This window comes from Drosophila rhopaloa, unplaced genomic scaffold (genome assembly GCF_018152115.1).
Source record: "Drosophila rhopaloa isolate 14029-0021.01 unplaced genomic scaffold, ASM1815211v1 contig_3, whole genome shotgun sequence".
In the NCBI taxonomy this organism is placed as follows: domain Eukaryota; kingdom Metazoa; phylum Arthropoda; class Insecta; order Diptera; family Drosophilidae; genus Drosophila; species Drosophila rhopaloa.
The window spans coordinates 2,301,854-2,317,746 of NW_025335123.1; the positions used below are offsets into that span (position 1 = coordinate 2,301,854).

Here is a 15,893-nt window from a genome sequence, read left to right on the forward strand (position 1 = left end):
CTGTTTCAGGCGCGTTGCCAACCACTCTTAGTAAATAAAAACACGTAATAAAATAGTGGGTTTATGTATAAACAGATTTTCATAACATAAAAAGGTGGCTTTAGAGGTCTTTTAACGATCAAAATCTGACTTAAACAGTAAATTAGTTACTAATTATAAAATAATTTAATTAACCGATAAATAAGCGCGGCGGGTCAGCTGTCAACGCGGCAGTTGGCAACGCGGCCGACTGTCAAAGCAAACCGATAAAAAAAAGTTGTCTCCGCATTAAGAGCTCACAGGAATATTTTCCAGCATTTCGGTAGGTTTTCGTCCACTTTTGGGGCTTTTAAGGCCACTAAACCGAGTGGCAAGTGGTGCCAAAGTGGGGCAACAGCCTGCGGAAAAGCTCGCAAAGTGGCAACAATCGATATTCGGGAACTGCTGGCAGCGTACCCTCCACTTATGTAATTTCTTTGGCTCCTCCGATTGCAACTGAATTTTGGTTACTATTTTGCTGCAGAAAATATGATACGGGCACCGCTAGTCAAGGCGCTGGGCGCTCTGGGCTCGCCCACACATCAGATGGCCAGCCGGGCGGTGCGCACCAGCGCCATGGTGGCCCAGACACCGGCGAAGGCGCCCGAGAAGATCGAGGTCTTTGTGGACGACATTCCCGTGCAGGTGGCACCCGGCACCACCGTGCTGCAGGTGGGACTTGAAGCTGCTTGCCTCCGGAATGCGTCTCTAATCCTTTGTTATGTGCTCATTCCCTAGGCCGCTGCCCAAATCGGCGTGGAGATTCCCAGATTCTGCTACCACGAGCGTCTGGCCGTCGCCGGAAACTGCAGGATGTGCCTCGTGGAGGTGGAGAAGAGTCCCAAGCCAGTGGCCGCCTGCGCCATGCCTGTGATGAAGGGCTGGCGCATCAAGACCAACTCCGATCTGACCCGGAAGGCGCGCGAGGGCGTCATGGAGTTCCTGCTGATGAACCATCCGCTGGACTGCCCCATCTGCGACCAGGGCGGCGAGTGCGACCTGCAGGATCAGGCCATGGCCTTCGGATCCGACCGCTCGCGCTTCACGGACATCAACTACACCGGCAAGCGGTAGGGAAAACGCATTTGGAAGTGCCTCAAGTCGAGGAATCCACGCTTTTATAGCTATCGATCTTTGATTCATTATCCTTTCGATCCTTAATATCGTTTAAGCATGCTAAAAAAAAGTTAAATATTGTGCTAAGGGTCAAAACACGCATCAGCTTAGAAGAATAATATTATTTTCACTTAAACTATTATCTGTAATGCAACATCTAAGATTTTTTAATACGTAATCGTTTTCAAACCTGCTAGATACTGAACAATATTTACGATTTCATTGCGATTTGTACTTTAAGACATGAACCGAAAATCTAAATCTAAATCGTATCAAACAAATCAAGTTTAATACTTAATTTTTTGATTCATTATATTCCCTAAACCATTTTGAACCTGCAAGATAACTTTAATATGATACACTTATATTTAAAAGCCAAGCCAACACCATTAATAATGATATCATCTCCGAATTTAAATCTTTAACCTTTCCGATCCTTAAACTTTTTGATACAAGATGAAAATACAAATATCTGATACCCTTACTTTGTCCCTGCAGAGCTGTGGAGGACAAGGACATCGGACCTCTGGTGAAGACCATCATGACGCGCTGCATCCATTGCACCCGCTGTGTGCGCTTCGCCTCCGAGATCGCCGGCGTGGATGATCTGGGCACCACCGGCCGCGGCAACGACATGCAGATCGGCACCTACGTGGAGAAGCTCTTCCTCACCGAACTCTCCGGCAACGTGATCGACCTGTGCCCCGTGGGAGCTCTGACCAACAAGCCCTACAGCTTCGTGGCCCGTCCCTGGGAGATCCGGAAGGTGAGCAGCATCGATGTGCTGGATGCCGTGGGCAGCAACATTGTGGTCAGCACCCGCACCAACGAGGTGCTGCGCATCCTGCCGCGTGAGAACGAGGACGTCAACGAGGAGTGGCTGGCCGACAAGGCGCGCTTCGCCTGCGACGGTCTGAAGCGACAGCGCCTGGTGGCCCCCATGGTGCGCATGCCCAACGGCGAACTGCAGGCCGTGGAGTGGGAGGGCGCCCTCATCGCCGTGGCCAAGGCTGTCAAGGCGGCCGGAGGACAGATTGCCGGTATTTCCGGCCAGCTGGCCGATCTCGAGGCTCAATTGGCTCTCAAGGATCTGCTGAACCGTTTGGGCAGCGAAGTGGTCACCACAGAGCAGGGCTTCATCCAGGGCGGCACCGATTCCCGTGCCAATTACCTGTTGAACAGCACCATCGCTGGACTGGAGGAGGCCGACGCCGTCCTCCTGGTCGGTACCAATCCCCGCTACGAGGCTCCTTTGGTCAACACCCGTCTGCGCAAGGCTTACGTGCACAACGAACTGCAGATTGCCTCGATTGGACCCAAGATTGACCTGTCCTACGACCACGAGAACCTCGGAGCCGATGCTGCCTTGGTCAAGGACGTGTGCTCCGGAGGGCATGCTTTCTCCAAGGTTCTGGAGGGCGCCAAGAAGCCGGCTATCATAATTGGTGCCGATCTGTTGGAGCGTGCCGATGGCGCCGCCATCCACGCCACCGTTGCCGAGTACTGCAAGAAGCTGAAGAAGCCGGTAAGTCTGCTGCCCCTCAGTCCATTTGTCAATCTGGTTGGCTAAAACCCTTGTCGCTTGCAGAACTGGAATCCCTTCAACGTGCTGCAGACCAACGCCGCCCAGGTGGGCGCCTTCGATGTGGGCTACAAGGCCGGAGCACAGACCGCCGTGAAGGCCCAGCCCAAGGTGCTGTTCCTCCTAAACGCCGACGCCGGCAAGGTGACCCGCGAGCAGCTGCCCAAGGACTGCTTCGTGGTCTACATCGGATCGCACGGTGACAACGGGGCCTCAATTGCCGATGCCGTGCTCCCAGGTGCCGCCTACACAGAAAAGCAGGCCATCTACGTGAACACTGAGGGCAGGCCACAGCAGACACTTCCCGGCGTTTCGCCACCGGGCATGGCCCGCGAGGACTGGAAGATCCTGCGCGCTCTATCCGAGGTGGTGGGCAAGCCGCTGCCGTACGACAACCTAGACGAGCTGCGCAACCGTCTGGAGGATGTGGCGCCGCATCTGACGCGTCTGGGACAATTGGAGGCAGCCGGCGAGGCTGGTGCAGCGGGTGCTGTAAGTTACTCGGGGTTCTTCTTTCCTCAATCTTGAATATCCTGCTAATTCCACCCTGCTTGCAGAGCAAATCTATCGGCGGTGGAGCCATCGATATAAAGCTAAAGGAGCTGCGCGACTACTTCATGACCGACGCCATTTCGCGCGCCTCGCCCACCATGGCCAAGTGCATATCGGCAGTCAACAAGCAGCAGCGGGAGAACGAGGCCAAGCAAAGCGTGGCCATCTAGGCGTCCACCCTCGCGTCTGATTTAAACTAATGAATAATTAATGTTTTTTTTTAACTCTGCTCTTCGACCTTTTGCCCCGCCACTTCCCCAATTACTAACGGACACAAAGACAGCAGGATGAGCCAGCGGAGGTGCGGGATGGGGAGCAGGATCAGCTGCTGCGGCGGCGCCCGCGCTGGGGCAGTTGTAAATGAAAATGTCTTTGAAGTTGTTCGAAACAAAGGAGTTATTCAATACGAAAAATAGGAAAACCAAAATAAAAATGTAATAGAAAATATCAACCGAGATTTCTAACTGGCTGGGAATCCACACAACATGTAAATCAATTCCAACTCGCTTAGTCCATTGTATCGCCATCTCACTTTGTTCCATGTTAAAGATAATGATTTTGTGTTTATACTGCGTTCTAAAATAATAAGTGTACCATATGAAAAGACAGTGAATGCCTTTAATTATAATAACTGTTGAATTGGATTGTTGATAAGTCTTGATTTCCTTAAGACATATATTTCTTAATCACATCAAACATTCCTATTTTAATCCGCCTCTTTAATGTTTAGTCGGGGAGCCCTTTTATTTATTTCCAATTTGATTTTCTGTACGAATTTTTATAACTTAAGCTGAGCTCATTAATGTTGTAAATATGCGTCAGATTGCTTCTAACATTTGTGGATATAATGAACTTTTTATTACCATTTTTCACGCAATGCCCTTGAAAAACAGCCTTGAAGTTTTCCACATTTATTGTGTGCATTGTCTCCCACAGGTATTTCTCCAGGGTGCCATCATTCTCAGGTGATTAGTGGCCTTGTGGGTCAGGCACCGAAACTGCATTTAGAATTAGTCTATAATTGGGTAGTGGCCCACAAGCTTTCAGTTTACAGGACTAAATTGGATATTGGACGTAAGCGATTTCAGTTAAGCCACGTCAAACTGCAATTACCATTTGCATGGCTAATAAATGTGTAGGCTAATTGAATATCGGGTGGAGTAAAAATTAGATATGCGGAAAGGTTATCAGAACTCAACGATGGCTGTAATAATCATATAATCAAATTGTTTTTAAAAATTTTAGATGAAAAAAAATCTCATAAAACCAGTCAAAAGAGACAGATCGCTTACATAAAAAGCATTCAATAAATACAGAACACAGTTTTGTGGGTGAAAAATTGTATTTTTCAACCATACATTTAGGGCATTTCATGGTTAATTTCACAGATTTAAACAAATTCAAAATTTTGAGTGCATGTCGGCGGCGCAGCAGTCGTGGGATGGGCTGGTTGCGCGGGGAAATCCACTGGAGTCCCGCCCGTCATCGCTGCCCAGTGTCCCTCCCTTGCGCAGAGCTTGTTGTTATTTGTGTAAGTTAGTGGAAACGGAAACGGAACTGTTGAACTCTTCGATCGCTGGGCCGCGGCAACAACCATTCATCGAGGTGATCGGGTGGAGGAGCGGGTTTCGACGGCGTCCCAGGCGGCGGAGCTGCGATCCCGCTTAGCTGCAGCAGCTGGCCGGTGTGGGGTCCAATCCGGAGCGCTTGGTGATGCTCAGCCGGGTGAACTCTTCGGCGGTTGTGGGGTGAATGCCCACGGTGTTGATCAGCGTGTTGATGGTCAGGCCGGACTTCAGGGCGGCAGCGAATCCCTGGATCACCTCACCGGCAACGGGTCCGAGGTAGTGCAGTCCGTAGACGCGTTGGTCGCCATGGCGCTCAGCCACCGCCTTCAAGTAGCAGTAGCGCACGCTCTTCTGGGGAATGAAGAACTCCGTGGGCTTGTAGTAGCCGTGGAAGACCTCCACCTCATCGGCTCCGTACTGCTTCACGGCGTCCTCCTCGCTGAGGCCCACACAGGCGTACTCCAGGGGTGTGAACACGGTGGTGGCCACATCGTTGTAGTCCATGCGCTGGGTGGCTCCTCCGTACAGGCGGCGGGCCAGCAGACGACCAGCCAGCACGGCCACGGGCGTCAGCTCCGGCTTGCCGTAGATGATGTCGCCGACGGCGTAGATGTTCGCAACGTTGGTGGCCTCCTGCGAGTCCACTGGAATCTTGTCCTTCTGCACGCTGACGCCGGCATTGGGCAGGTTCAGATCGTCCACAAGACCCTTGCGGCCGATGGCCCACAGCACGGTGTCGAAAAGCTCCTCAGCCTCCTCGCCAGTCTCAGTGTTCTGGTACTTGACCAGCAGCTTGCCGTCATCCTGCTTCTCAACGGACAGCGGCACCGATTTGCGCAGGAAGGGAATGCCGCGCTCCTCCATCGAGGAGGCCACCAGCTCGGCCATCTGCTGGTCGAAGCCGCGCAGCACAATGGAGCGCACCATCACGGTGGGCTCGTAGCCGAGACCCTTCAGGAATCCGGCGCACTCCAGGCCGATGTCTGGATGGGATGGGAAGAGAAGAGAATCGGTGAAATGGGTTGCAAGTTACAATTAAAGCTGCCACTTACAGCCAGCACCCACAACCAAGGTCTTGCCGGGTTCGCGATCCAAACTGAACAGATCGTCGCTTGTGATGCCGTGCTCCACGGCTCCGGGAATGTCCGGATAGCGGGGACGGCCGCCCACTGCGATGACGAAGGTCTGGGCGGTGATTGTGCGCTCGCCGCTCTTCAGCTTGGCCAGCATGGTGTGCGAGTCCACAAATGAGCCCAGTCCATTGATGTACTCCACTTTCCTTAAGGGGAAAAGAAAGACCGTGTCGTATAGTTAATAGAGATTCTTAATCAGAGCCTGTGCCACACTTACTTGTCGCGCAGATCCACACGGGTCACCCAGTTGACGGACTTGATGTGGTTCTGTACCGACTGCACCAGTTTGTTCCAGTCGGGCTTGATCTTGTCGTCCACGTTCCAGCCGTAGGCGGCAGCCTCATGGACAGCCTCGCCCAGGAGCGAGGCCTGGTGCATCAGCTTCTTGGGGATGCAGCCCACATTCACGCAGGTGCCGCCAACGCCCCATTTGGTGCCCAGAGTGGGCGTGGGCTTCACGTAGTCCAGGCAGGCCACACGGGCTCCATTGAGCACGGCCTCCTTGGCGCAGGCCAGACCAGCTGATCCGCCGCCAATCACAATTAGATCGTAGTCGTAGGTTCCTGCAAGATATAGAAGGGATTGGGTGATTACTCGAATGGTTTTTGGGGTATATATCCATAATTGAATTGGTTAAAACCTAAAATCAAACATTTTATGCAGGTCACAAGACATCTAAACCATATTTTTTTGAGGTATACCATTTCGAAAGCAGCATAAAGAGGTTAAGAAAATATCTAGGCCACTTTTTAGAAAATTCTGTTATTAGGAAGTCATAACATGACTTTTTGGGGATTACCCATACTTCCATTTGTTCGCTCACGCACACCTAAAGTGTCCTCAAACCCTTATCACTGCTAGACACTAAGATGGTTATTACTTGTTATTTGCTGCTTAACCCGTATCTAGTTTAGTTTTGAAAGCTTATCACTGATAGGTAATCATGTCACAATCCAGACTTTTTAACTTCCCAAGTTCTTTGCTCTACAACTACTATCTTTTAACGATGGCTGATTATTAATCATGACCCATTCCTGCCTTTGACGAACTCCTCGCGCAGTCGTATGTCCAGATAGGCGGATCGGTAGATGCTCCTCCGGTGGCGCGGTTCACCCTCGACCAGCTGGGAAGCGGGCACAAACTCGAACAGATGCATCCAGACCGAGACGGGGACCAAGACTGTATGGCCAACTGTAATCCGCAATCAGCACCTGCACCTTGCAATCTGGGCCTCCTTTTTTTTCCGCCGGCAGGAAGCGCTTTCTAGAGATGCCAGGTGGCGATAGCGATAGCGGTGCCAAGTGCCACATGCCACTGGGTCAGAGGGTTCGAATCAAACTGGAGCAATCATCTGGCGACATGGCCGCCGACCACGCCCCCTGTCCACCCACGCCCTTACGCCCATTGGTTTGCTTTGACTCGCTGGATTTTGCCATGGTTACGCCCCAAAACTAGTTGGCAACACCAGTCCTTATCGGCTGGAACACGCCCCCGTCCGCCCACTTGTGTTTGCCTGCTCCCGCCCAGAAATCCAGGCAATCGGAAAATCGTGCGATATAAACAATTGTCGTCACGCTGCATTTAATTGCGGAATTAAATGACGATGACGATGACGGAGCTATACGCTGCAAGTACGAAAGATTCCTGCTTGCCAGGCAGATACAGATACAGATACGGATTCAGATATGGTGAAATCATCATGGGCACGGGCACCCTATAAAGCGATTCTCGAACAATCCGCAAAGGTAGTTCGAGAGCATCTAACGAAATTACGACACATATGCATATTGGGGCACTAACAAATCTATCATACTGCTAAATGCAATTTATATTTATTTATACAATTTTCTTTGCTGTTTCGAGTGGTAAAAGCTTTGACATGAAGATGGATTGGGCAATTATTTATTCAGCAAGAAAACTTGATCTTGCGCTGTTAAAATATATATAAATGAATAGCCAATCAATATGTTTATTAGCACATAAATATATGCCAATGATATTTAACAAATAAAGATTATATTTTGTATTTGAAAGAAGATATTGTATATTTTTGAACTATTTTAGGGGAGAAACAGATGTAGAAAGTTTTAAATTATTTTTAAATAGTACAATACTAATACAAATAATAATAATAATAATACAACCATAAAAACCTAACTTATGATTGCATTTTTGAAGTGTTGAAATTAAATGTTATTTTTATTACTAGTTTGGTTAAAGCCCCGATTTTCCTTGAAAAATTAAACTATGCGTTAGAGAGCTGTACAAAAATGAATAGTATATGTTAATCTCTAAATATTAATAGTGACTAATGGGTTTTATGCATTATTTCATCAAGATATTAAAAAACAGGAAGTATGAAATGAGTGAGTCAGAACTTTGTTGACCATTATACTTAGAAGATGCGCCCTTTTTAGCGCCCAAGACAAGAGCACAAATCATGTACTTGAGCATGATAAGGAAGTGCTAACAATGCGACCCCGACTGTAATTCCAGTTGGACTGGGTGCGATGACGATTGACGATGACGTTGCAAATGTGAAGTAAATGCCGGCATAAAACCTTTGCGAATACGTGCCGCAGGTAGAAACCCGATAAGCCAAGGGAGCAAAGTAATGGTTATTGCATAATAATGGCGGCGGGTTAACACAAGAAGCCCACAAAAACAGCAAAATCACACCGCACACTTGTGGAAACCCAACAACTATCGACCGCGTTGCCAATGTGGATCGTCGGCAATCGATATCGGCTCACCTCCTTTGGTCCTCATCTTCCGCACCGGTTGTTCGTACATGGCAGCCCGGTCGCAATGGGGATGCTGGAAGGGGGGCGCACCGCCAACCCCCGCCGCTCCAGCCGGCCCTGGACTTCCAGAACTATCGCGTGATCCTCGGTGTCCCGAGCTCATGGTTCGATGTGCACTGAAACTACTGGAACAACTACTGACACGGCCGTTTATCGAGGAGCACTTGTTTTGTAGTATGCTAGACGTAAAAATCGTCGAGCACTGCCGCACGAATGTAACGGAGAGTCTCGAGTTGCACAAGTTCATCTTGGCAGCTCCCCTTCTCTACCCCTTTCCAATAATTGGCTTGGCTGGAATAAACTTTCGCGAAAGGGCACAAAAAGACGGAGGAACACAACACAAACACGTCGCTGGTCTTTGCGGGAATGCTGCGAATGCGGTGGGCAGGCAGACGCGCCGATAAAAGGCTACGTAACAGAAGCAGAGAGAAAAGATAGCGGCGCAGATGCGAAAGCGGTGGGCAAAGAGGATTGGCAGAGGAATAAGAATTGGAAAATTGCAAAATGCCAATTGGCAGATGGGGAAGGCAACAGTTTTGCCGAAATAGTCCAATAAGAAATTTAAAACGTTTCTAATTGGACGCTCGTTTAGCAATGCGCAGTATCGATAACTTGCGGATGGTTGGCAACACTGCCCGCAGCCGGCCGTCAAATTATTTCTACGCCTGATTTTGTTTCTACGCTTGTGTTACGGCAATTTAGTCGGGCGATAAGCACGGAGAGATCTGGTGAAATCAACAGACGGAACAATCCAATACCGCCCTTTATTGCACCTCACTGCTTAATTAGTTTGGGCTTTTATCTCAAGTGCGCGATTAGATTTTGACGATTTGTCGGAGAAACTTGGATCGCAGGAACGCAGAAACCGGAGAAGAAACATGAACTCCATCCTGATAACCGGCTGCAACCGGGGACTGGGTCTGGGACTGGTCAGGGCCCTGGTGAATCTTCCCCAGCCGCCGCAGCATCTGTTCACCACTTGCCGGAATCGCGCACAGGCCACGGTAAGGGGTCTTTTTTTTTGGTAGACGGTCCAGTAGCCGGTTAGATGACTCACATTCCCCCAGAAACTAGAAACTACGCGAACAATCCGCAAGAACCACTTAATAATGCCCCGCTAATTCCCGCCTTTCGATCGAAAACTCACCTTGCACGGGCGCCATTATCTGAGTTTGTGGCAGTCTCTCCAGGTAAATAAGACCGAAAACAAGGATGAACGGTGGATAGGTAATGTTGCGGCAACGCGGAAGTGGAAAAGCTGTTGCTGCGGTTCAACTGAGCGTGTTTTAGCGGCTAAACACTCGCGAAAGCACGAAACGAATAAGCGGAGATAAGTTTTGCAATAGCTTTTGTATGTTCCGTCTGGTGTGACCGCGGAAATATACCAAAAAAATTTAAAACACCATAAACGGTCACTTCGCAAATACCACAAAATATACCAGCTGGTAACGGAGCGGAAGTTTCGATACCGATTATTCTCTAAATATCTGCATTTAAATTTCGCTTTCGATTTTTGGGTACAGTTATTTGTTACATTTATACCTTTGTAGCTAGGCACAAAATTTAAAAAGAAGCCTATAACTTGACCAATTTAAGGCCGATTTAATAATCTTATAATCTGAATTTAAATTATTTAAATCTATTTTTTTTTTACCAAATTTGCTGACTTTGGTGACCCAAAACTGCAATTTTAAGGCCCTGATTTCAAAGTACCAAGCGTATGATTTAATTCTCAATTATCTGCATTAAAATGTATCTTTTTATTTTTGGTTAATTTTCTGACCCGTTGTTCTTAAGTTTCTCCTGCCTTTTAAAAGTGAAAAGATGATTTTAGCAATTTAAAACCGCTTAAAACGTGTCTTTTCTAGTGTCGGGTCAATTTATGGTAAATTTCTAGCAATTATAATAAACCTTTAACCCTTTTCCACCCACAGGAACTGGAGGATCTGGCCAAGCAGCACTCCAACATCCATATCTTTGAGATTGGTAAGTATGCTGACTCCATCAAATGCAAATAACTTATGCAAATAAATCTGCAGATCTGAGGAACTTTGAGGCCTATGACAAGCTAATCGCCGACATTGAGGGCGTGACCAAGGATAAGGGACTCAATGTGCTCTTCAATAACGCTGGCATAGCGCCCAAGTCGACCAGGATAACGGCCACTAAGTCGCAGGATCTGCTGGACGCACTCCACACCAACACGGTCGTGCCCATTATGCTGGCCAAGGCCTGCCTGCCGCTCCTGAAGAAGGCGGCCCAGGCGAACGAGGCCCAGCCGATGGGCGTGGCCCGTGCCGCCATCATCAACATGTCCTCGATCCTGGGCTCGATTCAGGGGAATACGGATGGCGGCATGTACGCGTACCGCACCTCCAAGTCGGCCCTGAATGCGGCCACCAAGTCGCTGAGCATCGATCTGTTCCCGCAGCGCATCATGTGCGTCAGTCTGCATCCTGGCTGGGTGAAGACCGACATGGGCGGCAGCAATGCCCCCTTGGACGTGCCCACCAGCACTGGCCAGATTGTGGAGACGATCAGGAAGCTGGGCGAGAAGCAGAACGGCGGATTCGTCAACTATGATGGCTCACCATTGACTTGGTAGAGGATGCCGAAACTTATTTATACGCATTTTGTTTCTGCTTGTTAATTGTTGTTAAATAAACTGAACTCTCTAACGCCAAGAGTGCCTCAATAATTATGTGGTCTAAATTTTATTAAGATTAAATCACGATTCGTAAAACGCAGCGGAAATCTAATCCATATGTTTCCTTCCTAAACTGCGAATTGTAACATACAATTAGTTTTCACAAAGCGTTGGTTTACTTAACTCAACAATTAAAATTGTTGTTTTCTAATAAGACACATTTTGATAGCTACCATCATAAAATGCTTACTAAATGCAACTAAACTTCTTAAATTATGCAATTTTTGAAGATTAGTAAAACTTATGGTGTCGCTTTTTCCAAATTGATAAATAAAAGTCTTCATGTTTTTGGGCTCCAGCCCTCTATTAGCGTTTGTATTTCGTAAGGTGTCTTAAGTGGATAACATAGAAAAATATGGATTTTCCCAACCGCCCGAGACCACAGTAATTTCGAGTTCCTAGCCTATGCCCTCAATTGGGGCTATCTACGTGCTATTTCTGCCGTGGGGGCACCATGGCCACCGGCACCTTGGAGGGATCTATGCCGATGGCCTGGGCTAGGGGTGGCAGTCGCATCGTATTGGCATTGGGTCCCACCCCAAATCCCCCGCATCCGCTGCTCCGCCAGCCGTGCTGTAGGGATCGGGATAGGGGATCTGGCGCTGGGGCGGCACCATGGCCACGGGACGAGGTGAGGCCGCGTCCGTAAGTGGAGCCAGCAGGCCGCCAGACTGTCCGTCCAGCGGGTGGGCCACGCGCTTGCGAAGATCGAGGCGTGGCCGTCGATTGTTCGCGTTGCTGGACACGGCATCCGCCGATATCGGTGGCGGATCGTTCCAGCCGGGTGTCAGTGAGCCTGTCAGGTGGAACGGGGCAGAGGATTAGACGTCACCTGATCGAAAACCACGCCAAACTCACCTGGGAAGGCGCCCGATGGAGCTATGTTTTGCCCCGTTGGCGGTGGCGGTGGTGCAGCTGCCTGCTGCAGTAGTTGATGGTGGTTGCTTGACAGTGGTGGCGGTGGTGGTGCCATGATGACTTCTTTATCCGGATCCTGTGGCTCCGCTTGCTCCTCCGCTCGATCCTGGCCAGAAGTTCATGCAGTATGGTATGACCGTATTTGTTTACGCCGTGGGACCAGTGTTGGGAACTTCATAAATGCTTCTACCTAGGTACGTACCTAAATACAATTTGTAGTACTTTTTACTTTACCTAGGAACTACAATAAACGAGTACCACAAAATACACTAAGCTAGGTACTTGAATATTTATGAATATTCCAATAATATATCACATAAAATATATAACAAAATACTCAAAAAATGAACTTAAGTTCTGATTTTTTGGCCAAAACCCGGTCGAATTATGAATTCGTCGTTGAATTCGTTATACAATTTTAAATTAAGTGTCATTCCAAGAAATAATATCATTAAAAATATATTTCGCAATAAAATCATGGGGGTTCCCCTTGTCAAATATTTTTGGCCCAAATCCGGAAAAAAACCGCTTGGTTTTTCGAGTTTTTAATCAAAACCCTGGCAAATAGTGGTCGCATGTTGGAATACCTCGTCGAATTCGTAACAACAAAGTCCCGTTTACAGAAAAAGAATATCTTAAAAAAATGTTAGCAAAAAAATTATTACGCCTACCCCTTATAAAAAAAATGTTTGGCGAAAAATCGAAAAAAATCTGCTATATTTTATGGAATGCCATTCACAGCTAAACAAATTTATTTTAAACAGATTTTTGCCAAAAATAATGGTAGGAAAAATATTTTGTCAAAAATTCAGAGAAAATTTACTTTATTTTTCAGTGTTTCAATCAAAGCCCTAGGATATAATGGAATGTAATACATCGATGAATTCGTTATAAAATTTCCAATCAAGTGGCATTCACAGCTAAAAAAATTGATTTTTGACCAATTTTCGCAAATTCTCATGATTAGGAAAATATTTTATATTATCAAAATCCGGAAAAAAATTGCTCGATATTTTAGGTCGTCAGTTGCAGAAAACAAACAACGATTAATAGAAAAGTGTTAACTGAATAAATAAACAAGGCATAATTTGCAATTTCGGGCGTAAAAAAATGGTTGATTTTCAACCAAAAACTGCATCTTTAGATTTAATTTCTTACCAAAAAATCTTTTCTTTAAAAAGCTTCCCTTTTTGTATTATTTAACCTTCGGAAAACAATTAAACAAAATACACTTATTGAACCATCAACCAAGAAAAACGCTAGATGAATTTATATTTCTTGTTTTGTCTTTTTTTATTATTATTAATATTGTTATTTCATCTGACTCTGCCGCATTCTTGCGTTAGGGTTACTCATAAATGTCGTTAATTTCGTACAATGGCTATTAAACCGTGCCTATTTTGTAATCCGTTTTGTTTTTCTTTAGGTATTTGTTTCGTATTAAGTTTAGTTTTTGCTACACCACACACATACATAAATAAAAACTTAAACAGATTTACTGCACACACATTTTGTTTATACTTGCCTACAAAAAAAAATATTTTTGAATTTCATTTTTATAAGCCCCCGTCGTTTCCATTTCCGATTTCGATTTCGATTCGGTGGACTGGGAACATAACAATTTCGACTCCCAAGAATCCATCAGCGATCCAGATAAGATAAGATCTCGGGGACTCAATGGAAAACGGGAAAATGCAGCAAATCCGCATCCGCCAAAAGTAGATCGAAATGGAACTGGCGATCGGACCGTATATGTATATTTAGGTATATTTAGAAGTCATTCCATTTTAGAATCTTTCAAGTGTTTAACATTGCGTAACATAGTTTGCCATTTAACTTGACCCACTCGTTTTTCAATATAAAATTCTGGATGTTTCGGCCACTGGCTTCGGTTTTCCAATGAAATTTCTATAGAGTTCTCCTATTCATGTTATATTTCGTATCGCAACTATGTCGGTTCGTTAGTTAGTTAGTTGTGGTTGGAGTTGAAACCAACGTTATCTCCCGCCCTCCCTGTTCTCTAGACGAATTGGTTTAAATAATTAATTACAACAACATTTACTTGGGAAATTCTTTGTTTTTTGTTTTGTTTGCTTTGTTTGTTTTGACGCCTTAGCCTAATGCATTTTCTTGCCGGTTTACTATTTGCATTCGTTTATTGGTTTTTCCATTATCTTACAGTGCTTAAACTTGGCTAAATATTTTGTTTTTCCGTTTCCGTTTTTGTTTTTAACAATATCGCTCGTGGAGTGGTTTCTCTAAGTGATTCTCCTAAATCTTCGCATCATCATCATCTAGCTCCCATTTATTTATTTGTTATTTTTTTGTTTTTTTGGCAATGACTTACTGATTTTGTTGTTTCTCTTTTGAACGGTTTTTTTATTTTTTCGCTTTGCTCTTGCATTCGTTTTGTTAAAAATTAATTGTATTAAGTACGCTTCGATTTATAATTTATGTGTATGTATATCCGTATATTAAATATTTTATAAAGTAAATAGATTACGTAATTGCAACACTTGCATCTGCTTCTGTTTCTGAATTTGAATCTGTATCCATGGATTTCCCATCGGACAGCTGCCTACGGATCTGGCTCTGTGAACACCCGGAGTCGCTTATGGGTATTATTACACATTTTATTGGGTACTATCAAATCGATTCTGGCCTTTGGGCTCCTATTCCTTCCATCGCTCATTCGTTATTTTACAATTCCAATTTGCCCCTTTGAAATTAAGGAAGTGCTCAAGCTTAGTTTAAACAAAAAAATACGTTTACAATATAAGTTAGTGGTAGTCGTAAAAAAAAAAATATAAACGGCAATGCCACAGAAATCACTAATGATTTGAAATTACTTTTTAATTCTAGCATATAGCGCAATCTTCACAAAGTTGTAAACTTAACTGGTGATTCCATATAACTAGATTTTTCTGCGGCATCTCCAATAGTGGTTCATCGAACAACAAATTTTGTGAACATACATAAAGAGGTTGGAATGCTTTCAAAACAGGGAGAAACACACGATTAAAAACCTTTCGCTCTAAGACTAAAATGCATATATGCAACGAATAGTATAAATATATATATATATATAATATTGGAGGGGTATGGGGTAATCGCTTCGGCAGGCAAACCGAACTACTGGACTGGAATCGATCCTGCCCTCCGCTTCATGGCTCAATTGAAAATTGTATTTACAAAGAGTTTGGGTTTTTGGGGGTGTAGGCGGGTGGATCCTCGGGGGAAGTGGGCGTAGTAGATGTAGTGGGGATGGACAACACCCCATTATGACTCGTCGCGATTGTTGTGCACCCACTGGGCGGGCACCCATTGCGGCTCCCGTTCCAGCGAGTTTATCTCGGCCAGCAGCTGGTGGTAGGCGCGCTCCGTGTCGTTGTTGATGATGATCATATCAAATAGGTGACCCCAACGGGCCTCCATGTCCCTGGCCGTGGCAATGATGTCTTTGAGCTCTTCCTCCTGGTTTAAAACAATACACAA

General features: G+C 46.1%; 5 protein-coding genes across 16 annotated transcripts in view; 2 read left to right on the forward strand and 3 right to left on the reverse strand.

Moving 5' to 3' along the window:
- The first annotated feature begins 207 nt into the window (after nt 1–207).
- LOC108048018 (NADH-ubiquinone oxidoreductase 75 kDa subunit, mitochondrial) lies at nt 208–3,719 on the forward strand. Its single transcript, XM_017128475.2, has 6 exons — nt 208–301; nt 503–690; nt 757–1,088; nt 1,633–2,659; nt 2,723–3,208; nt 3,274–3,719. The coding sequence occupies exons 2-6, from the start codon at nt 508–510 to the stop codon at nt 3,436–3,438; spliced, it is 2,193 nt and encodes a 730-aa protein (XP_016983964.1). The 5' UTR covers nt 208–301; nt 503–507; the 3' UTR covers nt 3,439–3,719.
- An 872-nt stretch (nt 3,720–4,591) lies between these two features.
- LOC108048014 (thioredoxin reductase 1, mitochondrial) lies at nt 4,592–10,109 on the reverse strand. 2 transcript variants are annotated; one of them, XM_017128471.2, is made up of 4 exons: nt 9,921–10,109; nt 6,187–6,532; nt 5,889–6,115; nt 4,592–5,819 (listed from the first exon to the last, which is right to left on the reverse strand). In XM_017128471.2, the coding sequence occupies exons 1-4, from the start codon at nt 9,934–9,936 to the stop codon at nt 4,933–4,935; spliced, it is 1,476 nt and encodes a 491-aa protein (XP_016983960.1). In that variant the 5' UTR covers nt 9,937–10,109; the 3' UTR covers nt 4,592–4,932. The 2 variants fall into 2 exon arrangements, with proteins under 2 accessions (XP_016983960.1, XP_016983959.1); XM_017128470.2 differs by lacking the exon at nt 9,921–10,109 and adding an exon at nt 8,723–9,032.
- On the forward strand, nt 9,273–11,471 carry LOC108048015 (C-factor). Its single transcript, XM_017128472.2, has 3 exons — nt 9,273–9,777; nt 10,708–10,759; nt 10,813–11,471. The coding sequence occupies exons 1-3, from the start codon at nt 9,652–9,654 to the stop codon at nt 11,376–11,378; spliced, it is 744 nt and encodes a 247-aa protein (XP_016983961.1). The 5' UTR covers nt 9,273–9,651; the 3' UTR covers nt 11,379–11,471.
- Nucleotides 11,472–11,759: 288 nt separating this feature from the next.
- LOC108048016 (WAS/WASL-interacting protein family member 1) lies at nt 11,760–12,552 on the reverse strand. Its single transcript, XM_017128473.2, is given in 3 exon segments — nt 11,760–12,031; nt 12,034–12,276; nt 12,339–12,552. Coding segments are annotated over 3 exon segments (477 nt in total). The 5' UTR covers nt 12,454–12,552; the 3' UTR covers nt 11,760–11,912.
- A 2,239-nt stretch (nt 12,553–14,791) lies between these two features.
- The window catches only part of LOC108048012 (MAGUK p55 subfamily member 7), a 67,487-nt gene continuing 66,385 nt past the window's right edge, over nt 14,792–15,893 (reverse strand). For all 11 annotated transcript variants that reach the window (XM_044461340.1, XM_044461337.1, XM_044461338.1 and 8 more), the window contains one exon: nt 14,792–15,872. In XM_044461340.1, coding sequence (XP_044317275.1) covers nt 15,678–15,872 — 195 coding nt within the window. In that variant the 3' untranslated portion in view covers nt 14,792–15,677. The remainder of the gene's footprint in view (nt 15,873–15,893) is intronic.